The 27,327-nt window shown below is 36.4% G+C and overlaps 4 protein-coding genes across 4 annotated transcripts; 3 read left to right on the top strand and 1 right to left on the bottom strand.

Annotated features, from left to right (window-relative positions):
- The first annotated feature begins 741 nt into the window (after positions 1-741).
- LOC103977204 (lipid phosphate phosphatase 2) lies at positions 742-5,098 on the top strand. Its single transcript, XM_065097916.1, has 8 exons — positions 742-973; positions 1,905-2,129; positions 2,221-2,308; positions 2,401-2,510; positions 2,632-2,725; positions 3,868-4,056; positions 4,162-4,221; positions 4,665-5,098. Exons 2-8 carry the CDS (start codon positions 1,914-1,916, stop codon positions 4,859-4,861), a joined length of 954 nt encoding a protein of 317 aa, XP_064953988.1. The 5' UTR covers positions 742-973; positions 1,905-1,913; the 3' UTR covers positions 4,862-5,098.
- A 1,461-nt stretch (positions 5,099-6,559) lies between these two features.
- Positions 6,560-7,276, bottom strand: LOC103977205 (large ribosomal subunit protein uL24y-like). The gene has a single exon (XM_009392654.3). The coding sequence runs from the start codon at positions 7,227-7,229 to the stop codon at positions 6,768-6,770; it is 462 nt and encodes a 153-aa protein (XP_009390929.1). The 5' UTR covers positions 7,230-7,276; the 3' UTR covers positions 6,560-6,767.
- A 2,668-nt stretch (positions 7,277-9,944) lies between these two features.
- Positions 9,945-15,286, top strand: LOC135606747 (protein SUPPRESSOR OF K(+) TRANSPORT GROWTH DEFECT 1). Its single transcript, XM_065097914.1, has 8 exons — positions 9,945-10,692; positions 11,717-11,822; positions 13,159-13,357; positions 14,159-14,227; positions 14,318-14,392; positions 14,557-14,655; positions 14,747-14,902; positions 14,986-15,286. The coding sequence occupies exons 1-8, from the start codon at positions 10,221-10,223 to the stop codon at positions 15,109-15,111; spliced, it is 1,302 nt and encodes a 433-aa protein (XP_064953986.1). The 5' UTR covers positions 9,945-10,220; the 3' UTR covers positions 15,112-15,286.
- A 696-nt stretch (positions 15,287-15,982) lies between these two features.
- LOC135606746 (senescence-associated protein OSA15, chloroplastic-like) lies at positions 15,983-23,307 on the top strand. Its single transcript, XM_065097913.1, has 13 exons — positions 15,983-16,148; positions 18,195-18,620; positions 19,044-19,181; positions 19,670-19,743; positions 19,881-19,963; positions 20,049-20,096; positions 21,047-21,115; positions 21,388-21,434; positions 21,599-21,722; positions 21,801-21,869; positions 21,969-22,072; positions 22,702-22,777; positions 22,849-23,307. Exons 2-13 carry the CDS (start codon positions 18,316-18,318, stop codon positions 23,014-23,016), a joined length of 1,305 nt encoding a protein of 434 aa, XP_064953985.1. The 5' UTR covers positions 15,983-16,148; positions 18,195-18,315; the 3' UTR covers positions 23,017-23,307.
- The last annotated feature ends 4,020 nt before the right edge of the window (positions 23,308-27,327 follow it).

Genomic DNA, 27,327 nt, shown 5'->3' with positions numbered 1-27,327 from the left:
CCTAAATCATCTTCTATATTGCATTGCTATTAGCTTACCAATCAAAATTGAGACTACGGACGAAACCATTTAATCCCACCACTCAAGTAAATAGATCATTAGTTCCTTTCCTAATGATTGAGACTTGAGTGGAGAAATCTTATCCTTGGAGGATTATGATGCTGATCATGACGAAGGCTCCAACATAAAGTTTTAATATTAGGTCAGCATCGTTGTAGCTGAAAACGATTATGCTCTTTTCCTACTCACCAACAGACATTGATATCGACCTCTTTCACCATCTTAATTATTGCATTTAGATATTGGGCATATTGTTAGAGATTGCCGGCACGCTGATGGCTTCCTATAATGGAGATAGCCACCGGGTTTGATACAGAGGTGGTTGGTCGAGATATTAAAACCGCGGCTCGAATTGCTCATATGGGACGGCCGCCCTGCATGTGTTGCATATCAGCTATCTCTGTCGAGACAGGGAACACCACTTCTCCTAAAAGGTAATCCGTGTCCCAGACCGTCAGCTTTAGTTTTGCTGGTGCCCGCCCCTTCTTTTTGACGTGGAAAATGGCGCTTCCTGGCTGAGGAGAGGCAGGCGGGCCTTAATCCCTGGCGTGCATACGGTATGGCTTGTGGGTCCCACCATGGGATAGGCGGGGCGCGTCGTTTGTTCCTTCGCTGGGCGTGCCAAGTCACCCCTCGTTGGCCTTGGTCACGTAAAAGTTGGGCGTGCGAATAGCTGGTCCACCACGTCCCTATGTCTCTTTGGAATCCGGACGAGAGGAGACTTCCCTCTTCAATCTCTTTGTTCTTGATTTCCTTATCCTCCGAAGTCCAGCTCTTCGATCCATAGCAAGAACCCCTCTTTCAAGTTGAACACCACCCACCCGCTACTATCCCCTGCTCGGTCCTCAGTGGAAGCTTGAACACACTTCACTCCTCTCTCTCTCTCTCTCTCTCTCTCGGATGTCTTTTTGAGGTAAGATGCGATTTCCTTTGTGGCTGGAGTTGTTATTATGACAAGTTCTCATGTTTATTTATTTAATTAGTTTGCGATTTGGTTTCATCGGAATTGAGTCTTAGTTTGGCGAAGGAAGTTATCTCGAGTGTTACGATGCCCAGGGGGGGTGCTAGGGAGGTGCTTGGAGGATTACATTGATGCTTGCCATTGATGGTTGAGTTGTGATGTGGAACCCTATGCCCGTATATGCAAATAATCTGATTTCAGAACAAGAACATCCTTTCCTAGTTCTTTTCTTTGTGAATTACTCGTTTGGCTGAAATGATTACGTCGTCTTGTTTTGGTATTTCCCTTGCAATATGTGCGGAGGAGCAAGGATGCCATAGCTACTTCTATTGCTTAAAACCAGTTCTTTCATCAAGGCGCATGAAAGAAACCATCAACTTTTATCCATGCTTGATAGTGTTCGTGAGAGATCATGAAACATCCGATTGCTTCCATGTTCAGCAGACTTACAAGAAGTCCCCTTCCCTTCATTTGAAGAAAACCATTGTTTTAATAGAAATTACTGCTTATTGCATGGTCAATCATGCCCTGTTAAGGAGGTTCCAAATGCACCTTCTTTCGAGAACAATGGAACAGATGATAAATAAGCAATTTCTTAGTTTAGATGAATTTAGAGCTTAGTTGGAGGAGCTACACTATGTGTTGCAAAGACTAAGACTTTATTAGAAGTAATAAAAAGGATTTGATGTCTTAATTATATATTGCCTTATACAGAACTCAATGGCCCAAATAATTGGGACATTATGGCTTGTTGTTGTTATTCCATCTATTATTCATCCTTGCTAGGATCACTTTGTCCTGCTCTGCTCACAACTTTGTAACCTTTTCCAACATTGACTACCTTAACTTTCTCCTGAAGAATTTGCTTTTTTGCATATTCCAGGACAAGACAATGGCAGATATTCAGTTGGGTGCTCACACTGTAAAATCTCATGGAGTGAAGGTGGCAAAGTTCCACATGCATGACTGGATAATACTACTACTTCTTGTTGTGATAGAAATCATATTGAATGTTATAGAACCTTTTCATCGCTTTGTGGGGAAAGACATGATGACTGATCTGAAGTACCCACTGAAAAGTAATACAGTGCCTTTTTGGGCTGTTCCAGTATGTAATTACTTCTAATCCTTTGAATTCTTTTATTTTACATGATTTACTTATGCATGAGTTAATCATGGCAAATTTTTTATTGTTGCAGATGATCGGAATTGTCTTGCCTTTTGTAATCTTCCTTGCAATCTACTACAGGAGGAGGGACGTTTATGATTTGCATCATGCAATACTGGGTATGTGTACTTTATGTTATTTAGGGTTAAAGCAAGTATGTTTCTATCTGCAATGTGGATTTAACACTGTTATTGGCAACATGTATGTGCAGGCCTTTTATTCTCTGTGCTGATAACTGGGGTGATAACAGATGCAATTAAGGACGGAGTGGGTCGACCTCGACCTGACTTCTTTTGGCGCTGTTTTCCTGATGGAAAAGAGGTTAGTTTTCAGCATTATTAGGCACCATTAAATGTCCTTGATCAGAAAGACCATGTCTGTTTTCTTCTCTATTCTGAATTACAAAAAATCATTAGCAATCGCTGATACACACAATCTGTAGGATTATGACAGTGTCACAACAAATGTTAGATGCCATGGAGAACCTAGAGTTATAAAAGAAGGGCACAAAAGTTTTCCTAGTGGACACTCCTCATGTAAGTAACATAATAATAAAGCTCAGTATAGTTTTCTTATGATTTAGCTTCAGTTTCTGAAACTCTTGAATGGGTTATAATGCTACTTTAAATATATGAAAATTTCTTCCAATGCAGTTTCTATCCTCTCATGTGACTATCTTGAGCTAAAGAAATTGGATATATATATATTTTTGTTTGCTTTTAATTATCTGAAGCTTTTTTTGCATATCGTATAGGATTATTATTTTCGTTTGATTACTATGACACCATAATTAGTCTGTGTAGGAGATTATATATGATATGAAAAGTATTTAAATCACTGTCCACGATCAGAGGATATTTTCTGGGTAAAAGGTCGCTTAGTACATGCGGCTCTTACCAATGGATATTTTGAGAAAAGTTAATCCATAATCTTACCTCTACAAAAGTATTTGAACTATTTTTTATGATTTGAATCACAGAGGAGTAACCTAAACATGATCACATAATTCCATATTAGCAAAATCTATACCTTCTAATTGCATTTTGCAAATTAAACTGAAATCTTGTGAATTTTTATTTTCTGATCCTCTTGTAGTCTTGTTTATAATCAGCTGATCCAAGTGCATCTGTGTTCTCTATTTAGTGTTTGTAATGCAACAAGTAAAGAAGATTCCTTGACAAAAGAATTACAAGACTTGTTCTCTTTCCTTTTCACTATAGACAAGTAATTTCCCTCTCTCTGCTGCTTGAGACTCCAAAGCATTTGTGCTACTTTGGATTCTCACCTTGGGAGATTTTGTTTCTTAACTGGTATGTAAACTGAATCTTAACATAAACTCATAGCTTTAACATAAAGTTCTATGGGCCCTAATTTCTATTAACAAAGCAATCTAGTTTTCTGATGCATTAAATACATTGCTTATATGTTGTCTTCCATATTCGATTCTATATGGTTAGTACTGACATGTGGTTTGTGCATAAAAAATGAGATCTCATTCAATGGACAAACCAAGTAATTGAAAGATTTGGGGGCATATCTACCTATCGTCAAACTTTTCCAAACCTATAATTTGGATATTATCAGATTACTTATTTCTTCTGGAGCGTTTGGGATCAAATTCTTCTGCAGCTGCATTTCGCAGATTGGTTATTTACTCATTAATCCCTTGCGCACACAGGGTCCTTTGCAGGACTAGGATTTCTTTCGTGGTATCTTGCAGGGAAGATCCAAGCTTTTGATCGAAGAGGCCATGTCGCAAAACTTTGCATTGTGTTTCTTCCTCTACTCGTGGCATCTCTTGTGGCGATTTCTCGAGTGGATGATTACTGGCATCACTGGCAAGATGTCTTTGCTGGTGGTATTTTAGGTTTGTATTACTGGGCTACATTATAATCAGCTGCCGCAAAACTGTTTCGTTTACATGCGCGCTTATGAAACTTCATTTGTTTTTTTCCCTTTTTTTTTTTTGCAGGACTAATAGTTGCTTCGTTTTGTTATCTGCAGTTCTTTCCACCACCATATTCTGTAAATGGTATTTTTCCGTATCTTTCATTTACTTTTTATTTTCTTTCTTCATTCAGCACCTAGTCTTTTTAAGGCATCGCCGCCACAACTAGTAAATGCAATTCTACGTTCGATAAAATTTTGTGCTAAAGAATGTTTTAAGTATTTTTATTTTTCAATCCATGTAATTAGTTATCTTTAACATTCCGATCTCTATATTTTTTAAAAATTATATTAAAATCTTAATACTTATATGAAAGTGAAATATTTAATTTTTTTTTCTTTTTATTTCAAATTACTATTAAGCATGTGTAATAATATAATTAAATATTTTATTTTTATAAATATATAAATTATAATCTAATTTTTAAAAATATAATGATCGTAATATTAAAAATAATTAATTTCAAAAGATAATATATAATTAAGTCGATTGATAGGCAGTAACATTTGATCCTTTTTTTGATGCAGGTTGGGGACCGCATGCATATTTCCAGATGTTGGCGGACAACCAGAACAATGCTCAAGTGACACACACTGTAAATCCTCTCAGTACTGTGCCATCAGAGATCGATGCTGGTTATATCCATACAGAACAACAGCAGCACGGGATCAGCATGAGAAGTTTAAGCGCACTGCCAGATATTGAAGTTGGTGGCAGACAATAAAGATCTTCGTATCATGCATGCGTTCGTAGTTTTCCAACCTCGAGTCATCAGCTTCATACCATGCTGTGGGATCTCCAACATCATCTGCCAACCTCTGTTTCGATTCCCCTTTGTAATCGCTGGTCTTTGCGTAGAAGGGTACGTCACTATGTACTCTGTATAATAAATTTCACATGTGCAGTCGCCACTAGAATATTGGAAATATTCAATTTCTCATCGAGTCATCTGCTTTCATCACACGCTTAAACTTGGATAATAATGCTGTAATGATTTTTGCTCATCATTTTAGTAGTCCCCTCTTATTCTACTTACCTAATCATGAAATGATGGAGAATTATTTATCTGTTAAGAAAATAAATTGATAGACCATAGAGCAGATGATACAGGATGAAGCATCGAAGACACCCTTAGAAAGGGATTACGATATAGATGAAGGCTACTTGACGGAGATGACAAGGAAGATACAGAAAGAAGGATGCAATGAGTAGAATATAAGGGGAAGAAGAAGAGGAGGAAAGAATTAGATGGGTTTAGTGCTTGCCATTTCAATCAGGTGATTGTCAGTTTGAACCTAAATCATAGATGCCATGATTGAGAACTTGAAATCTCATCCAATAAATCGGATTGATAATATCATCATCCCATAAATTTCAACATCTACAATACTAAACTGATGGCAATCAGTTTAAGTCTCGAGCAATAAGTTTACACCTAAGAAATTACATCTATAATACTAAACTGATGACAATCACAAGTCTTAAGCAATAAGTTTACACCTAAGATATTAATTCGATAAAAGTGCCCCCGACCCACTTCTTAAAATGTTTAGGGTTTAATAAATTGCTTCATCATCCTTTTTGCAGACCCAAACTCTCAAGCTTAATAGCTTAAGTTCATCACCATCATTTATTTAGAAAGCCCAAGTTACATCCTTGCAATAAAAAACCTAGATCATGATTAAGAATTACAACTTCTTATCTTAATTGGAACCATGAAACTTCATCATATCACCTATAAAAATTCCCACATCCTAGTCTGAGCAAAATCAAATTCCCCAAAGGATGCCTTGCTATTAGTTAATAAATCAAAACCCCAAACACACAGAAGACCTAATTGGACCACTAACAACACTCACTCTATTGCAAAAGGTATCAACTTTCAAAAGCAATTTCAACCAATGTTTGTTCCCATTCGGATAACATTAATTGTGTGTAAACCAAATACCATCAAAGAAAAGCACTCCACCATGGAGACAACCATTAGAAACTGTGAAGGATGTGAAAAAACCAAGACCTATTGTACAGCAACAAGAACAACTCAAACATCAAAATAGATGTGAAACAGCTCTATACTAAGATCAACAATGTTGCGGTGTAAGGCATTTATATTATTACATGCTGCAGATTTCTAAAAAGACAAACTGCATTATCAGTTAGCTTCTACCAAACAAATTGTCAATGTGATAATAATAGCGTTTCTAGCACCAATATTCACTCAAAACATAAGATGTGATAGTTCGATGCATTACTTCTCAACCCATTTCCAAAATCCATGATAATCCAATTAAAGAATCATGATCAATATATTAGAAAGAGAAATGCAATAAACAGTACACAAAAGGATACTCACTTATGAACATAGATAGATCAAAAGTATATGCGATAATTGGATACCATCAACGCAGGTCAGCATGACATCTCACCAGAGAATTTAAGAGCATTGATTTAATTTACGATCTAACGGTCACGATTTAAAGTTCGAAACATGTGTTTTCAAGAACTCAGAATTCCATCGCATCTCTTATATATCAAGAAAGCAAACCCTAATGCAAAATGATGGCAGAAATCCAGTAGGTAAGTGAGTGAGGGCGGACCGATCAGGTCGAACAAGCATCGGATCGTCTAGATCAGTCGATCTCCTGAAGAGATGGCGCACCAGCAGCGGCGGCGGCGACTTCCTCAGCAGAAAACTTGCCCTTTGCCTTGTCGGCGGCACGGCCGCGGGCCTTGCGATCGAGGAGGGCCTTGCGGTCCTTGTCGAGTTTGAGCTTAACGATCACGACCTTGGACGGGTTGATGCCGACGTTGACGGTGGAGCCGTTCACCTTTTCGCGGGTGATGCGCTCGACGTGGATGACCCACTTCCGGCGGTAGACCTGCACGACCTTGCCCTCGCGGCCCTTGAAGGTGCCGCGCACCACCTGCACCTCGTCATCCTTGCGCACGGGGACCGACCGCACGTTGTACTTGTTGCGGAGGTCGGCCGACAGCGGCGCGCTCATCAGCACCCGCCGGACGCTCGACGGCGCCGTGAAGTGCGCCTTCCGGGACTTCCGCCTCGAGCTCGACACGCGCGGGTTGTACTTCATCGTGGCCGGCGCCGATCGGAAGAGGGAAAAGGCCGGATTGAACGAGCAACGATGGATTAAATACAAAGGGCTCTGGCGGCTCTAGGGTTTCTAGGATTACATAAAATGACCAAAATACCCACTCGTCCTTGAGACGGTAAAATAACAAACGACGCCGTGATGGATAGCACGTGCGACGCACGCTACGAATGTATGCAGACCACATCGAGAAGAAGCAGATGAGCCGTCAGATCGTCCCATCATCCTTCGGTGATCTCCCAGATGATATAAACGCCGTTGGATCATCCCGTCTGCCCTGGTGCGCCTCGTCTTCCTCCCTCTCACTCACCGTATGATTTAGTTGATAATAAAAATCTAATTATATATTAGCCCCTATACTTAGTTACCATTAATATCTCGATCCTTATATTTTTAAAAATTATATTAATATTCTTTTATCTAAAAAAGTAAAACATATGGATCATTGACATTAATTTTACCGATGAAAACATAAAACACAAAAGATAAAAATATAATTTTAACGTTCGACGACGGAGGATTTCGTTAACACTAACATAGTTATATGATCGCCTCTAACGATAATAAGGTCCGCTATTAACATTGATGGAGATGGTGGTGGCCACCACGACATGTTCAATGAAGATGATGACCACCTCACCACTCACATGTTGGGTGGATCCCAACCTTGACCTAAAGTTGAGATTGTCGAAGCTCCTATTGCTCCTCTTGTTATTGCTTGTCCAACATCGCTTTGCATCTGTGTTGACGCATATGGTAATGGCCATTGCAGTGTCAACGATAAAGATGACAATCATTTCATCACTAATCCGTGAGGTAGAACTCAACCTCAACTCGAAGTTATGATCGCTCTGCATCTACGTCGATAATGATGTAATTACCAAATGGTAATTGTGTTAGCGTCGATATAAATAATGATGATTACTACGACCTCTACGATGGAGATAATGGTCATCTCACCAGTGACTCATCATATGGATCCCAACCTTGACCTAAAATAATAAAATATATTATTTTATCTTCGTCGCTCTCACTTAGAGTAAGATTTAGTCGAATAAATGATCAAATAAGCACTTAGGTCATAAAAAAATATACAAAATTATTTTACGAATATTATTTTGACTAGTCAAACAAGACACTGACCTTCGAGTAATGCAATTAGCATATAGTCTATTCTATTGAAATGTTACTAGTAGCTATTTCAGTTATCCATATCATCAATTATGTAATTAAAGATAAACATGTTTAATATTGAATATATTATAAAAATAAAATTATAAACAATTATTTTACGTGCGAACCCCCAAAAGAAAAAATTTCTTTTTGGATTTTTTATGGAAGGTATGCTTTTTCATATTTTCTAAAAATATCCCCTATTTACTATAATACTTGAAATTGCTCATTGATGAGACAGAGTTATCCTTGGCTATACTCTATAGATTAGTCCATCTGATGAATCAGTTCAATCCTAATATATAACATTTATACAATCAGTTTAATTAGATTTATATTGTTTTTAACCAAAACAAAAATAAATAGAGTATTTACTAAATTTTTGTAAAGTCATATTTGATTTGTATGTTACATTACAAATGTCTAATGTTATCTTATATAATAATATTAGCATTTTAACATTTGATGCTAATGATTTTTTAGTTTTGTTTAAAATATATTATAATATTTTCTAAGATCATAAAAAATATAACCCTAATTTTTCTATCCCTTATCAGGATTTGGCCTAATCTTTCATAAAATAATAAAATTACACTTGTTGACACTTGCAACTATTACGAGTTTATTGTCAAAATATAACCAAAATAAATTGATAGTTCAATTATAATATATTTGTATAAAATTATAATAAACTTTATTACACAAACAATATATTATGAGTCACATCATGTAATATTACTCAAAGATATTGTGATCAAGGTTGAATAGCTCAAATCTACATCAATCTTAATTATTAATTTTACCATAGATCTTGATATTTTATAAAAAAGAATTTATAAGAGAGTTTCAATTATATTGGATGGATATTAAGAGGTCTTGCCATATTTTAAAATAAAGGATGAATAATCTTAAATTCAAGTTTATATTTTAGAATACTATATACATAAACTAATAAAAAGAAGAATGAGACCACACTAATTGTAATATTTTTGATTCTGAAACATAAGTGAGGAAGACAGATTTGATCTGAGGATTTCATAATAAATTATAAAAATATTTACCAATTAAAGTAGATAATAATTTTTTATTTGAGATTATTACTGAGCTAAATTATTATAATTGTGTTGAAAAACATTGCAAGTTTGGGGATTATGATTTGTTTGGGAAAAAGATTATTACATTAATGATTGCCGACTGCGAAGGCAATTCCGTTATTTCGAAAAGAAGGGACCTATTCAGAAACCTTTAGAAGTATAGGGCTCTTTCTGAAAAAGGACTTTCTGTGGCCACGTTACCCACCCAACTCCTGTGAACGAAAGTAGCGTTTGGGCCCACAAGGGACCCACTCGCAGAAAGTATCACCGTCTCTAATCACACGGGAGGCAATAGGGGTTAGTGGAATCCGGGTGGGATTAGTTTTCTATAATTTTTATTTCCTTTTAACCAGTGGAGTAGAAAATTTTCCTACTACGGTCGATAAATTGTTAAGAATTCTACTTTGGTCCTTCGCCTCGCCCTTTTTTCTACGGTCTTTCTTTCCCAACTTGCTTAAATCCGAAGTCGCCGATCCCTTCAAATCAACCCATCTTCCGAATCCGACCGGCGTCGCTGAATTCTTCCCCAACTCCGATCGTGATTCGATCTATTAGGTTGTTCGCTTTCTCGGCGTTCGGGGTTGGATTGATTTCTAGGGTTCTTCGTATTTTGTTTCTTCTCTATTTCGCCACGATCCGCGATCGGAGGAATTGTTTGGGTTGGATTTGAGGGTTCTTCGATCGGGGGAATCGGAGGGCTTATGCGATGTATAGCAATTTCAAGGAGCAGGCGATCGAGTACGTGAAGCAGGCGGTGCATGAAGATAATGCCGGGAACTATGTCAAGGCTTTCCCTCTCTACATGAATGCCCTCGAGTACTTCCGCACCCACCTCAAGTACGAGAAGAACCCCAAGATCAAGGAGGCCATCACCCAGAAGTTCACCGAGTACCTCCGACGCGCGGAGGAGATCCGGGCCGTGCTCGACGAGGGCGGCTCAGGGCCTGCTGCCAACGGGGACGCGGCCGTGGCAACCAGGCCCAAGACGAAACCTAAGGATGGGGATGGCAACGGCGGCGACGACCCCGATCAGGCGAAGCTCAGAGCCGGACTCACCTCTGCTATCATAACAGAGAAGCCCAACGTGAAGTGGAACGATGTGGCTGGGCTTGAGAGCGCCAAGCAGGCCTTGCAGGAGGCGGTGATCTTGCCCGTCAAGTTCCCTCAGTTCTTCACTGGTTTGTTTTGATTCACCATCTTTGAAATTGCTACTTTTATTGGTCCAATCTGTCTTGCTTAGTTAGTATTTCACCGAGAAGTTATCCTGATAAATAAGTCGTTGCTCCACATCCACTTAGCAATCTTTGTCACTGTTTTTACCCTGCCAGATTCTTTTTCTTTAGATGCATCATCCAAATTGTGTGGTATCGAGGTTAGTCTCACATCGGAAGTGGGAGGAGATTAGTAGTGGTTTGAAAGGATCTCTTGTTGATTACAACATGTAGGAGAGGAGTGGAGAAAAATGGAGAGAAAAAAGAAATTGTATTCCCCTATAAAGACAACTTTTCTCTTTATGGTGAAAGTTGAGAGAGATATGAATTCTACATAGAGGAAGACAAATTGATATTGTCTTCTAATTTCTTGTCTCCTTTTCTTCTCAATTCCTTCTCTTTTGAGTGTTCATTTTTTCTGTTTTCTATTCTTTTCCTTTCATATTCTCTCCTTTATAGACATTGATATCTTCTTGTCATTTCTCCTCTGTTCTCTTCTTTTCCATTCCTTCTCTTGTCAACGGTCTTCTCATTCCTTTTCCAGTTTTTGTTATTTTTCTTCATCTATGGTTTAAGAGATTAGGAGAAATGTATTATCCATTTTAATTAGGGAAGCTGAACTGAATGCAATTGGGAGTCATTTGTAAATCGAGGAACAAGTCATGCAGTTTAGCTACATTTCTTTTCTATACATGAACCTAGTTGTGTTCATCTTTTATTATGAGAGATGTATCAAATAGGTCAGTATATTAGAGGAACATACATGGATGGTAAATAGGTCAATATTTACTATGGTAATAATTCTTTTTTTGATGCCTGTTATTTTGTGATATTTTGTATTTGCGGATTCTCTTATATAGATATACATTGTTGCTGTTTGCATTCTCATTTTAGTTTCTTGTTTACTAATTTGAGGCCTTTTTTTTTGTTTGTTTAAATGTAAAACAAATTGATCGAGTAAAATATCTTCTTCTTTTTTTTAAACTTGTAGGCAAGAGAAGGCCATGGAGGGCATTTCTTTTGTATGGTCCACCTGGAACTGGTAAATCATACTTGGCAAAGGCTGTTGCAACAGAGGCAGAATCAACCTTCTTCAGGTTATTGTCTATCCAAAATTATAGATGAATTGAACTGTTGAAGAGAGGAATAGAATTATATGGTAACTGTTAGGACATTTGTGTAATCTATGTTTTCTTGTATTTGTCCTTTCTTTATGTTCTTTTGTGAAGATTGCTCTTTATATTTTTTCCTTTGCCCTATTCTTTGAAGTGATTACTTTTGGGACCATTTTTCCTTGTTGCAAGTCATATTCTATGGTGTTGCACCATTTCATAAGAGAACTTGGTTTAAAGTTATTACATTCCTGTTATCATTTGTTATGCTTCTTTAGCATGTGCATGTTGGAACTTGTTAACTTCTTATTTCTGATTGGTGTGGTGCATATTGCTTTACAAGTGGGACTCTTAAGTTTTGCTTTGATAAGCTTTCCGGTGGATGTGAGATTTCATGCATAGTTGAGAAATTATGCTGCATCGTGGCCCATAGGTCCCCTGACTTAAATTGCTCTAGCCCTAGTTACTAGTTTTAGTTCTATCTAGCATTGTATACCAGCACAACCCATCATCCAGTTGTAATATGGGATTAATCAGGGAACTACACCTTTCTCAGAGGTTTGACATCCTCATCAAGTCAAATACCTGTGTTTCAGATTTTTACCTTTGGGTTCCAACTTTGGTGTAGCCAGAGAAAACCGTGTCAGTGTGTATAAGGTTCCTCTTAAGCATATATCAGCCTACACGAAGCGTGGTTCAATTCCTTGACATTATTCTCTAAAAATTCGTGATCTAGTGAGGAAATGGGTGCTTTAACATATAGGCCTATTTCTTGATCTCTCCTGATTATTGGTTTTAGGTATTGTGGAAGTTGAGCAATTTGCTTACTTGTTTAAATGTTTTCTGTAAAATTGGTACTGCCATATTTGAGAGTCATAAGAAATGCTTCAATCATGGTTGGGTTGTTGGAGCTTCATTTTGCAAGTGGCTAGCATGTTCAGGCTTCTTTTAGCTTCTTGGAGGCTTGCAAAGCTTCCTTTGTTTTCATTCAGAATGACTGTTTATAATACATTGCTTGAATGTGAGATTACTGGACAAGTGTGTTAAGTTTTTGTTAGAAACTATTGGGATTACATGCTCAAGGAAGATATAAAATTATAGTTAGTATGCTTTAGTGGCCTAGGGTGAGGCAGTCAATGATGTAATACTTTCTGTTTTAGTCCAGTTAGATTTATTTGAATATGTTATTAATTCTGCAGTTAGACTTGCAGGTTTATTTACCTACATTATACCTTATTCTTCTGTAGTTAGATCTTCATAATTTAAAGCTCAAGTATCTGAACTGTACAAAGATATTTTATGATTGATTTAACTGTTGCAGTATATCTTCGTCCGACCTAGTCTCAAAGTGGATGGGTGAAAGTGAAAAACTGGTTTCCAACCTTTTCCAAATGGCTCGTGAAAATGCTCCTTCAATTATTTTTATTGATGAAATCGATTCTTTGTGTGGTCAACGTGGAGAAGGCAATGAAAGTGAAGCTTCTCGAAGAATCAAGACAGAACTTCTGGTGCAGATGCAGGTAACTTTCACTTAACAAGAGCCAAATTTGTGTTGTTTGCTTTGAACCTTAATTGTCAAGTGTATAAATCATATTGGTGTTTTTTGTGTGTGGCCATGTTATCATATTTTTTATAATACAATTCTCTGTTGGCAGTATAGATAACTTGATCTACCTTCATGCAAAGGAGTGGTTGGAATTGCTAGGTTTTTGGAATGGTTTATGATCTTTCTTTTTCTTGTGTTGGTATGCTGGAAAACAGGCTGGCCGTTTTATTAGTATGATACATTTGTATGGACTGCTCATTCGACGTACAAACAAACACAGCAAGTGGAATAAAGAAAGTAAAAAAATAGGGAACCAAAGGAGAACAAGAAAACAATTGAAACATCATGATCTCCTTCTCTTCTCCTCTGCATTCTATATAATGGGGTTTCCACTCCCAATCATGTTGAACAAAAGGAGACACTGGAAGGGGATCAAAACTAATGCTAATGTTTAAAACGGCCAGCCTGTTTTCCAGCATTGGGCTCGTTCATTGGGTAGATACCAATGGGTTCGTTCAGTTTTTAATCTGGCCTGATGCTAATGCTCAAATGCCTATTGGAGAAAACTGTTCTGGTGCCTTTTCTTTTCTTTTTTGGTGTCGTTATGTACTGGTCATTGCAGTAGATACCAATGGGTTTTTAGATCCCCGGTTAGCCATGTATATCACATTCTTTCAGTTAAATGCTTAACATTGCAATATAAGTTGAAGCTGGAAATTGTGACTGTTTTATTGCTGGCCATTTTAACATGCTGTTTGTGATTCTTTCACTGTAGGGTGTAGGAAACAATGATCAGAAAGTTCTTGTTCTGGCTGCCACAAACACTCCCTATGCTCTGGATCAGGTTGTTGGCTTATAATTAGTTTTTTATAGCAGATTGCTTTTGAAGTTATCAGGGGTATTATTTACCGTTGCTTATAATTGTGAATCACAGGCAATCCGACGGCGTTTTGACAAGAGGATTTATATTCCTCTTCCCGACCTAAAAGCCAGGCAACACATGTTCAAGGTATGGAATATATGGACCAGAGCACTGCTTAGGATCTGCTAGTGGATAACCCTCTCACCATAATTTCACATCTTGGTCGCTGGCATAAATCTCATTTGATAAGGACTTCCGCGATATCAGATCACTAAACCATTATAAGCATTTATGCTCTGATTGAATCATAGGTACATCTGGGAGATACCCCTCATAACTTGACTGAAAGTGACTTTGAGAACTTAGCTCGTCATACAGAAGGATTTTCTGGTTCTGATATCGCCGTTTGTGTAAGTGATTTCTTGAAGAACTCGTGAGGGGCTGGTCAGTTTTACAGAACACTGAATACATCATTTTTTTTTGCCTGTTTTGACGAAACAGGTAAAGGATGTACTCTTTGAACCAGTTCGGAAAGCTCAAGATGCCATGCATTTCTACAAGTCCAGTGATGGCATGTGGTTGCCGTGTGGACCAAGACATCCTGGAGCTGTCCAGACCACGTTGCAGGAGCTCGCTGCGAAAGGTCTTGCGGATAAGGTGCTGGGAAATATTTGCTTGTTCATCATTCTGATCACATATTTGTTTTTTCACTTGATGTTGATTTTTGAGCGCATGAATAGATCCTTCCGCCGCCGATCACAAAGACGGACTTCGATAAAGTACTGTCCAGGCAGAGGCCGACTGTCAGCAAAGCGGACCTTGAAGTGCACGAGAGATTCACAAAGGAGTTTGGAGAAGAGGGCTAATTGGTTTCTGTTGCCTCCGTTCTCGAGCTATGTAATGGCTTATTGTAATTTGCACAGAGATGGCTTGCTTATGTGACCCCTACATGAAAAGGAGCATTGAAATCTACCTTATTCTCATGCCCTTCCTTTTGTTGGGATCTACTTTATTTATGTTATAGTTCAAACTCTTTTTCCATGTGTGCTGTATGTTGATCTGTATGAATTAGTTCTGCAATGCAACCCTAGTTGGCTTCAATAGCATATGAGCTTGAGGAAAGGTCTTGATACAATGATGACTTGTGATAAATAATATAGAGGTAAGTGATTTCTGATAAATAAATAATATAGAGGTAAGGAAGGCTGAATACATTTGACTTGTATATTGCAGTGTCCCGTCATTACCGCTGAGGGACTCAAAAAGTGTCTTTGTTTGCAACGACGTTTTCCTTGGAAATGTGAAAACTCTTTTCTTGTCTCTCTTGTTCTTATGTTAATTTTTAAGACATTCTGATCATATCATCCATTCAATTACTTAAATTTATTCAAGATTTGATTATGCCAATGACATGTTGGGGATCTGAAAAGATTTTATTAAAAATGTATATATAAAAACTTTAATATATTTGAATTTAAATGAAGAATGTGATCTTTTATAAAAAACTTGATGACGATAAATATTACGTTTAATGATGGTTCGATGGATGATCACAAGGACACGTGGCTTCCTCGTAGGCCGAGATAGAGGAAGCTGAAGGGGACAGGGGGATGTTATGGTACGAGTAGTCCTCATCACAGGGTCCGCAGGGATGGGATAAGTCTCGAAGCAAAGCTGGGGGTGGTTAAAGTTGTGACGTATATCCGACTGCGATCAACCCCATTTTGGTGGCACGCGTCGGGCCGCACGCTCAACTTGTGGCCGCCGTTGCCTCCCCCTGTTTTCTCGTGGCTTCCCACTACCTCTCTCTCCCTCTCTCTCTCTCTCTATTGAGACATCCCCATTCTCGATCCTTCTACTGCCTTGCGCGTCTCCTCTTCGCCTCCTCGCCTCTTCACCGCCGGTGAGTTCTAATCCTTCGGCTGCCTCCGTCCTGGTTGTACTAATCAGGAGCTGTAATGTTTTCATGCGCGAGGTTTTTGTTCTTGGAATTCTTGAATTCTTGGCGAAGCTGCGAGCGGAATCTTGGGCGTTTTTAAGTGGTGTTCGTTTCCGATTTAGAAGACTTGTGACTTGTCTCAGTTTCTATTGTGATGGATTTTGGTTTAGGGTGGAATCGATCATTCGTCTGTTCTTGTTTCCCTAACAAACGGGTTCACAAAGGGACAGAGAAATAATTGAGGGTTAGATATGGAGGCGTATGAAACTTTGGGATTCCGTAATCGTCGCAAATGTGATAGGATGAATAGCTCCTCTATATGGCAGTCTTTGATGGAATAAAATAGAAGGATTGACTTTGAATTGACCATTAGTTCAGTGTGACAATTTCGCCCTGGTAGTTGGGAATCAAATGTTTTTCAAAAGAAATGGAATGACATCTATACGAATGGATCTTTCACTGTTGCATAACATTTATGATCGAATCACCAGTTACCCTTTGCGACAGAACTATGATCGAAGAATCAGATTGATAAAAGTTTAGCAACGTAGCTGGCTAGATGCACGATTGAATTGGTAAAAGATTGCTGTAACAGGAAATACGAGGTTTGTGATTTGAATCATAAATTAGGTTTGAGTGATTATCTACTGGGCCTTTTAGTTAGCTTACAAAAGAAGTTTGCCATTTAGAATTTCATGTATATAGGAATATCATCGAGTTTCGATAGCTGCTTGTTTCAACTTGGAAGTAGTTGATCTTCCCTCAAGGTTCATTGCAAACAGAAAGTAACTTACCGTCGTGTGGTTATTCTAAACACTTGTGCTGAGATAATCATAGTGTGGTAAATAGGTTCCTCGTGCCTTGCAGGGGAAGATAAACTTACTTCCTTATCTTGAAGGGGGCTCCTAGTAGATATTATCAAGAATTTATAAATTTAATGTGGATAAAGAATTTATATATTTTAATATGGCTTGCACGTTTGTGAAGGTCAATGTCCTTTTAGGATGGATTTGTTATTATTATTATTATTATTATTATTATTATTATTATTATTATTATTATTATTATTATTATTATTGTGTGTGTCTTCGGAGAGAGACCTGCTCTATCATAGAAAGTTGTGGTTCTTGGGGTGGCATGGGTTGGTTCTTAGCTCATATCATTAGGTAAATGAGCACAAAACATGTTAACTAAGATTACAGTTGGAAGTAGAGACTTCTAGGACAAGTTCCCCATTGACTGCAAATAAAGAATAACTTTTTTTGTTTATGCTTAAATGCTAATTACATGGCGATGATTAGCTTGAAGCTCAAATAACATGGGACTCCCACTAGTTCTCCTGTGTCTTGTCTGGTGCATATCTGGTATCATTCATGAGCTTAATGTGGAGATCCAACTTGTGCTGTTGCTTTTAGTCCTCACACGTTGTCTATAGCCCGAAGCTTGTGGCAGGTGGTTCACTTTATGCTACTTAAGGAAAGCTGCATTTGTTAGGTTATGCTGTCCATTGGCACTTAACTTTCCTTATGCAAGTTTGGTAGTTCTTCAATGCTAAGATAAATTAGACTTTTCATATGGTGATTTCGCTGATTTGAAAAATGGCTCGTTGAGTGTGGGATAGTAAGATTTGAAGCTGGTAGAGGGTAGGTACGCCTTGTCTTTGGTGGCTTCTTGTGGAACCTTGAGTTTAGTGGCTTTTAGTGACTGATATGTGCTAGCCTTCCTGTCTAACAATTAACACCTTGTTGGTACTATTCTTTTTCTCACTCTCAAATCACACTTGCTCATATTTGTAGATGTTTCTTAAGAAGATACAAAAAATTTTAGCTCTTGACCAAAATCCTTGTTCTTGTTTGGAACACGAGAAAAATAAAGGTGCTAGTTAAATTAGTATTTGGAAACACATGAGTATCTACCTTTGTTTATGCATGTGCATGCACATCCTTGTATTCTTTTTTTATATATAGTGGGAGATACATCTGCTAAGATGAAGACACACATTTTGTTCAGGTTAAGCATGGTATGTGAAGGCTGAGCAAGACATGACAAAAAGTTTTCTGCAGAAGTTTGAGAGGTTGCTGTTGCTTTCTTTACTCATATCTAAATAAGTTGCATCCAACTATCCGCAACTATGGCTAGCAAGGTTTCTGGCAGGGTGACTGTTACTGAACAACGTGGATTTCAATGTTCATTTTCAAACTCATGGCATCATATTGGATCAGCTCCTATGAGCAAGACTATTGATTTTAAGAAATTATGTCATGGACAATTTTGGAGTGCTAGGATCTGTTCGTCATTTGAAGGATTTTGGCGCATCAGTCCCCAATATTATATGCACTCCAAAGGTCACAAAGTTATATGTTTTTCCACTGGTACTCGTAGTAGTGAAACAAAGGAATGCACAAGGAGTTCAGAAGACTGTGAAAATGCTTCTAGGTATGGAAGCCCCTATTCAGGCTATTAATACAGTTTTTTTTTTTTACTTCTAAAATTTAGATTAACTGATTTATCTGTCAAATGGTATAAAAAGATTCAAAGTCCTGGAAATTTTAAGACTGCAAATGACTGATTTCTCTTTATTCAACCTTGATCAATAACTGAATACTAATGTGTGAAAGTAAGCTTAATCACCAGGGTCTCCATCTTGCCTTGTTAAATTAGTCAGGGCAAATATTCTGGACAATAGATACCAACAAAGATACACAATCTTTTCTTACGGTAAATCTGGATGATCGCCCAGGTTCATTTAGTTTAAAGATGCTCAAAGATAAGGAAGTATCATTCATCTAGTTTGTTTCCTATGCCAATTCATTATGTAATACATATCTTGCTTTAATAATTTAACTTTTCTTGTAACAGAGATCATCTTGAAGATGGGCATTGTGGAGGATATGCTTCTCATTCTAGTCAAGGCCTGGCTGAAGCTTGTAGGTTTGTTTACAATGATGCAAAATATGTGAATGAAAGGGCACGTAATGATATTATCTTGCTTTCACGGTATGTCTCAAACCATAATGAAATAATTTAATTTGGTTTTAATGGGTGCATTTCAATTTTTATTACATGGAACACTCTAAAATCCTGCCTATTTTCATGTATTATATGTTCTCCTTTTATATGTTTGTCCACCTTAATTTTGTGTATTTATCCATCAAGGGCATCTTTTTTGAGATCAACTCCTTTGTCATGAAAGTAAGTGAACATGTTTTCCCTTCTTCCAGGATAGCATTGTGAATCTAGAAAATGGTAAATTCATTATGAACTAATCTTGTCGGTCCTATTGGAGTTTAATTTCTTAAACTGGCCATTATATGACTCCCAAGTTCAAATGATCTGATAAATCACATAGATGCCTATGACCTTTTTTTAAAGAAATCTATGCTTAACTATGCCAGAATTTCTTCAATGTCATCTTTTCTTTTCTTTTCTTTTTTTACTGTAGTCTGTCATTGATGGTGTCTTCCATCAATTTTTTGATGCACTAGTGGCATAACAAGACTCAATGATCGTGCACGCCAAGATGTTGCCGTTCTTGGACTGGGATTTCTTAAGCTTGATGGTATAACATCTTATCTAAACTCCATGATATATACCTGAGAAAACTCTTTGATCTGAATCATTATCAGAGGTTTGGCTTGATACTTTGAGTTCCTCTTTCATTTCCTTTGATGTGCTTATGTCAATGTTGCTTGAAAGCTCGTGCAAGGAAGGACACCGAGAAGATTAAGATTGACCTTGGTGTGAAGGAAAAGGCTGCTCACTTGCACCGTATAGCCACAGTATGTTTCCAGCTTCTGTGTTCTGGCAGCAACCGAAGTATAAATTCATGGTTTAAAGAATTAATGGCTTAATATATTCATGTAGATCTTGAAGAGAGCAGCTGACAAGCATTGGAGCGACGGGGCATTGGAGGTATCGTTTATTTCTATTATTATTGTGTTAATTGATTCTAATCTTTGATGTCACTTAAGTAAATAGTTTTTTTGCCTTGCCCTTTACCAAAGAAAGTCTGATAATTAATTCTGAATAAAAGAACCAGCATCAAATTTAGTTTTTGAGTATTGAAGAAGACCTTCAATACAGGGACAAAATTAATGCACTAACATTTTTAAAGAAAAATGATCTTTGATTTATTTCAGAATGCTACTTCGTTTGTCAAGCTTGTTGAACCAGCTTTAGCAGATTTATTGCACATCAACTTGTGATCTGATCAAGTTATTGCATTTTTCATCTTATTTCATGGATTGTCATACTATCATGCTGATCCATGTTGGATGACAGTATAAATAAAGCACTGTGCCATTCTGAGGTTGATTTTCACATATGAACACCGGTGGACTGTGACTAATGCATGACTTGGTGTCCATGATATGGCACATGCTGTGAGAGAGAGAGAGAGAGCACATGCTGTGAGAGAGAGAGAGAGAGCACATGCTGATCCATGTTGGATGACAGTGTAGACAAAGCACCATGCCAATCCGAGGTTGATTTTCACATATGAACACCAATGGACTGTGACTAATGCATGACTTACCTGCTAATGAACTGTTTAATTATACATCAAGGAAGGAGAAACAAATGACAAAAGATCACAAGAACTTACCTGCTAATGAACTGTTTAATTATATATCAAAGAATGAGAAACAAATGACAAAAGATCAACCTATGTGTGTGGTTTCCACCATTTAGAACTGGTATCCACTTCCCTCTTTAATATAAAATAGAATTTGATAATTAAATAGGAGTGGAACAATTCCAGTATATACAAGAGGTAGTAAATATGCACTGTATCATACATATACATTTGTGCAACTAATCCTTGTTATATTTTGTATATGACACAAAAGTTTAATGTTTATCAGGCTGACCTACGACGAGCAAACGTTATAGTTAGACGCCGTGCCATGGAAGATGCATATATGGCTTTGAAGGTAGAGGAATGTTACCTGAGTTCCACCCCGACATATCTGTAACTTTAGTAGCACATAAAGTCATTTCATTAAAAAATTGAGCCATATGGTAACATATTATAAATAATTTTCAGCCATAAGTTTCTATTTAAAACACTTTTGCCACCATCCTAATATTTCATTATTCTGAAATTACTGTTTCTTTTATTGTCACTGTTTTTAATTAACTATAAGTTGGGATAGTTGAGTTGAAACTATTGGCATAAATAATTGTTTTACCTTTGGTTTTGCAGTTTATTCGAAACATCCATGATATGATGGCAAACAAATTGTACCAGATGTAAGACTATCAGTTAGTCTTGAGATATATTCTTGTTTATTAAGACATTTTATAATGCTTCCAGTTTTGTAGTTTTCCTCTTTGCTTTTCTCTTTAGTATGGCCTGTATAATTAGTAATTCTTCTAGACTACTGCATATGTAACATTGAAACAACTCATTGCAGGCCTCCAAAGGAAGGTTGTTTCTTGATGAGCGATAAGATGGGATTCATCACACTTGAAAAAAATGGGAAGGCTCTTGATCTATTTGCTGGTGAAGTCACTACAGATCGTATACATGCCATACAGGTCCTTTATAATATATTATATCATGTCTTTACATTTTTATCTTAGATTCATCACATTGGATATTCTTCTTGATTTTAGGATGCTTACTTGAGTATGGCATCTGCCTTGTCTGAGGCTGATGGTATTGATTACACTGATCCTGAGGAGGTGCAGTCTGTTGCCACCTTTTCATTGATACGATGAGTATTATTTTCTTTTCTTGTAAGGTTGCTTAATGCTCCTAATGTTGTTCTTTATCATGGGAAGCTTGAACTACTAGTTGCGACTCTTATTGATCTTGATGCAATGGATGGTAAAAGTAGTGTCTCATTATTGGCTGAGTGTTCAAGCTCTCCTGATGTTAATACAAGGTATGATGACTTTGATGTTTATGAGAAAATGGGAAACTGTCTAAACTGAATCGATTGTAGATATTCCATGAATCTAGAACTTCTATAGAATTAGCAGCATTATAAGCTCACAGATATCTTTGTCTTGATGACTCACACAAACAATCCACACTACCACTGCTTGAGTATTCTTGGCACTGACCTGACTGTATGAACCTTTCTGAAAATGACTTATCAAATTTAATTTTATTAGAAACTAACCACATTTGGTAAGACACTCAGTGGGCCAAATAGGGCTAAATATGGTTCAAATGAGCCTAATCTAATTCAGTCAGCTAGACTGACCAGGCAGAACTAATGTGACTTCCTAACCATATTTTGCTATCTTGGTTGCATGCTGAATCAGAAGATTACATAATATTACAGAGGAACTGAATGGTGAGCAAGCACGGTAAATTCAAGTATAAAATTGTACCACTTATTAAAAGATTATTGAACCAAGTAAACATGTGGCATCATTCGCTTAACATTATACCGAAGACTGATATGTTTTACATCCATTTATTGTAATGTTTTCCTGGAAAAAAAAAAGTTGACACTAAGATCAACAATCTTTTGACTGAGCAGCATTTTCATGGCTGTATCTGTAGGAAAGCTCTGGCGAATGCTTTAGCGACTGCTCCATCCATGTGGATCCTGGGGAACGCCGGCATGGGGGCATTACAAGTAATTATGTGAAATTTACTTACGTAATACATATGAAACAACAGTTTAACATTTTTGGTTTTCTATGGCAGAGATTGGCTCAGGACAGCAACCACGCTGTTGCAGCTGCTGCATCCAAAGCTATCAATGAATTGAAGCAGCAGTGGGAACTCGAAGAAGGTGATAGTTTGAGATTTATGATGAATCAATTTTCTCAGGAAGAGGATATAGATGATACTAACCAAGAAGCTGATAGCTAATAAGCATTACAGAAGTCAAAGATTCCAGTAGGGGGTGGCGAGTCACGCTTCCCTGTGAAATGTGCATAGATAAGATGATAGTTGATTTCTGCAATGAAAGGGGTGAGCCACAGAATCGAGTGACTTTTAATAGGGTGAGACAACGTGTATCCCCCCGTAAAATGTGCATAGATAGAATCTACAACCGGTTTGTGCATTTCAAGGGATGATGCAAATGTAAAGCTTTAGATGATGTAATCTCATCCGACCTCTAATGTTTCTCAATTGTAATGGCCATCGCCCCTTTCCTTTTGTTTTTCTTAGTTCATTTTGCGAGGATGAAGCAGGCCTACTAGCCTCTTTAAGTTTAAGCTTCTTGATGAAGTACTAAAAGCATTTATACTTTGCTTTCTCATGGATACTCTTTTAAGTTTGGTATTGGTTGAAATGACAGATTGTTCACTTTGTATGAATTGCCATGATCACATTCATAACCATTTAATCTCCTTCTTGTTATTGTTCCTTCATTGCATAATTCCTTTTCGTCTATTTCTTTTCTGAAGCAACTTACATTGGTTGGAAGCAGAATTGTAAGCCTATTTATTTTATGAGGTGAGCAAATGTGAACGCATGTTTGATTTAATTTATTAGGACTAGAAGTATATATCATCATTAACTCGAGATTGAATATTTTGATCATTTGATTTAGATTTATCAAGGTACTGGATTGATTATTATCAATACTATGTATTAAGAGTTTGAACTTGTGTTTTGCTTAGATCTCGATAGAAATGTCAATAAGCTTGTGTCTAATGCATAATTCGCGGATAAAGCTTGTGTCTAATGCGTCATTCGTGGATAAAAACATTATAAGCATCCAATATCTCTTTGCAGACAAAAGTACTTTTGAAGCATCTGATGCATTCTTTACGGATAAAGGTATCATGTTGTTCGACATGTTTTTCATGAACAAAAACATCAGAAACATATGATACATATGAAGTGTTCGATGTATTCTTGACAAACAAAAGCATTTGAAACCTCTAATGTGTCATTTGTAGATAAAAGCATTCGATATGTTCTTTATGAATAAAAATATCTAAAGTGTTTGATGTATCCTTCGTAAATAAAAGCATCTAAAACTTAACGTGTCCTATATTGATAAAAGCATCTGAAGCGTTTGATATATCCTTCATAGATAAAAATATTGAAAATATCTTTTGCCTAAATAAAAAAACTTTGATACATCCTTCGTAGATAAAAGTGTTAGAAAATATCTTTTGCCTAAATCAAAAGACAAGTGGACAAATTGACCCAACAATTTAAGCTACACGATACAGTAGATCTACCCAACGAAGTAAGTTGTTCGATATGGGCAAATGGGCGCAACAATGTAAGCTAGTTGATGTCGACAGATTGATCCAACAAAGAAAGTTGCCTGATGTGGGCAAATTAGGATCCCCTATAGTTGATCAACTTAGCAAAGTAAACTATCCAGTGTTGATCAGGAATGCCCGAAGTTGATTGTCCACACCAAGCAAGCTGCCCAATGTGGGCATATCGAGATGATAGCAACTTGGTCAAACTTTAATATTACCTACCCGATATAGGTAAGTCGAGGTTCACTAAAGCTGATTGACTAATCTAAGGCCACCTTGTTCGTCCAATGTGAGTCCCTTGGTGGCTTTATTATAGATCGATTATAAACAAGATCTAATCGTTTGATGTGGGTGTCTCGACTTCTTTCGTCGCCCAACGTGGGCATTCCATCGCTTAAAATAGGTCAGGTGATGATTAGTGATTAGCCCCTATAGGAGATCAATTGAGACCCAGCCTTCATTTATTATTTGTTGTGAGCATCTCGATAATCTTGTAGCAAGTCGAGTGAAACCTCCATCTCGAAGAACTTGAATTACTTGACGTGAGCCAAACTAAGTGTAGGTCGTGGCTAAAACACAACTAAAATGATGATCACAACTTTCCCACATAATGCTATGATTGTCATTCATGATCAAACTAATGCTCAAGTCTCATGTACATTAAACTATTACCATGTTAATAAAAACTATATATATATATATATATATATATATATATATATATATATATATATATTTGTGTGTGTGATCTTCACTTAGTGTATGATTTATGATGTCTATGTTTCCTAAATATAATAAATGACATACTCATGCTTTCAACTTTTAAAGTTAAAGTACATGCTTTCCAAAATATATTATTTATAATGTTCTATGAAATATTGATTATGTATAAGCATCAACATCTACTAGAGGTGATGGTTAAATTTTAATTAGTCTTAAATTAATCTCAAGACTTACATGAGTTTGATCAGGATTAAAGTAGAAAATTTGAAGTTTTAAATATTATTTATATGGAGGATAATAAGTTACGCATTGATAGAGTAATAAAAAATAAATAAAAATATAAATCAAAGAATAATAGTATACTAAAAATATTGATATATATAAGTGAGATTGAAGGATGAGTTTAGACAAAAAAAAAAATATATCATTCAAACCATATTAGACTTAATTGAAATTACTGTAACTTCAATTAAACTTTAGACCTATCTCTATCTTATTTTAGCTTTATCATCTTTACCAACTTGACAACCCATCTCTATCTTATTTTAGCTTTATCATCTTTACTAACTTGACAACCCATGACCATTTCTTTCTTTTAGTCATTTTTTCAAATTTTCTCTCGAAGGCTAGGAAACCCCAACTCTAAGAAAGGTTGAGTTAAGAAAAACTCAATTATTCCTTTACTATACATAGGATTTTAGTTTTATATATTATAGACTTTAAATTTATTTTTAATTTTTGGATATATTTTATATAAATCTCTTATGATTTTATGACCTTAGGTATAACTTTAATCTGAGATCGGTGCATAGATTAATGAGTATCCTAATTTGAGGTATTTAAAATATCTTATTTTTTGAAAATGGTTTCTATTCAGGTTAAATTGACCTCCTAAAGGATATGACTATGCTCTGTCCTTTTGATTTATTTTAAAAGATTTCCTTAGGGTTTCGTGGGATCTAGAATTGAGTGAGTACTACTTCTATGCGTAAAGATATGAGGTTTATAAGTTTAGATAGTCTTAACTTAGTTTCAGTAAAATAAAATAGGTATTGATAGTTGAATTATGATGGTAGTTTAGCCTCCAAATGATTTTATTTTAAACTAAAAATTAGTGTTTATTTAGTTTTATATCTTTTAGTTTTTTTAAAAAAATTATAATAATTCAAGATTGTTTGGTTAGCTAAAATAGTGAAGTAAATATTATGACATGTGATGTGCTAAGTGCACATATACATTACGATGACATGTAGCATGAAAGTATATGTATATATTATAATATGTGATGTAGAAGTTCATGAATCTCGGTTATATTTCATATAAGCATTTTGAATTATTTTGATGTAGAATTTTTCCTATTTATTTTGTATATGTTATGTTATAAGGTTATACTTACTAAAGTAATCACAGGATGAGGTGTTTATCGTTAAATATCTTATGTCAATGATGTTAAAATATTATATACGTTATATGATACATGCTCACCTAAATAAGGCTATAAATACTTATACTTATTGAGTGATTACTCATTATAAATTCTATTTTTGAGGTAAATATATTAGTATCTCAATCAAGTGATTAGGTCGGTAAGTGAGCAGATGCCAGCTCATGCTAGTACAGATATGAACAATGACCTGTTAGTGTGGGCATTTGTATGTATATAACTTTTGGATATATTATGTGGGTGACTTTTTTTTTTAGTTAGTGGTTATACTTATGTATTAGTATCAAAATTATTATGTACAAGGAACCCTGTCATTTTGTTTAGTAAATTAGCATATTTTACTTTGAAGATTGTCTACACTTTTATTTATAATAGTTTAATAACTGAAAAGTGACATTCTATTTTAGTTATGCATGTAGGGTATGAGCGGGACTAGAAGTAAGGTGCTACAATCAATGAGTTTCTCTCACCATCAATTATCTTAGATTAATTATAACAAGTTGAGTGGAGATAAGTTTTTACTGTTAACTTGGGTACCTCAGCTTCTTTAATCGTATAATATAATATAAGCGTTGTACTACTTTACAGTAGATCGGATTGTGATGGGTGATAAATCTTTACGCCGGATTGAGTAGGTAACAATGTACTGGATTGGTTGAGACCCAACCTCCATCTATGGCATGAAGTGGGCATCTCGCTAAGGGAATATTCGCCCCAATAAAAACTTCACACATGATAGCTCAATCAGATGGTAAACATCCACCATACTAATATTAAGAAAATATT

Source organism: Musa acuminata, chromosome BXJ2-3 (assembly GCF_036884655.1).
Source record: "Musa acuminata AAA Group cultivar baxijiao chromosome BXJ2-3, Cavendish_Baxijiao_AAA, whole genome shotgun sequence".
NCBI lineage: Eukaryota > Viridiplantae > Streptophyta > Magnoliopsida > Zingiberales > Musaceae > Musa > Musa acuminata.
Note: the sequence above shows the minus strand (reverse complement) of the source record. Positions and strands in the feature narration are given on the sequence as shown.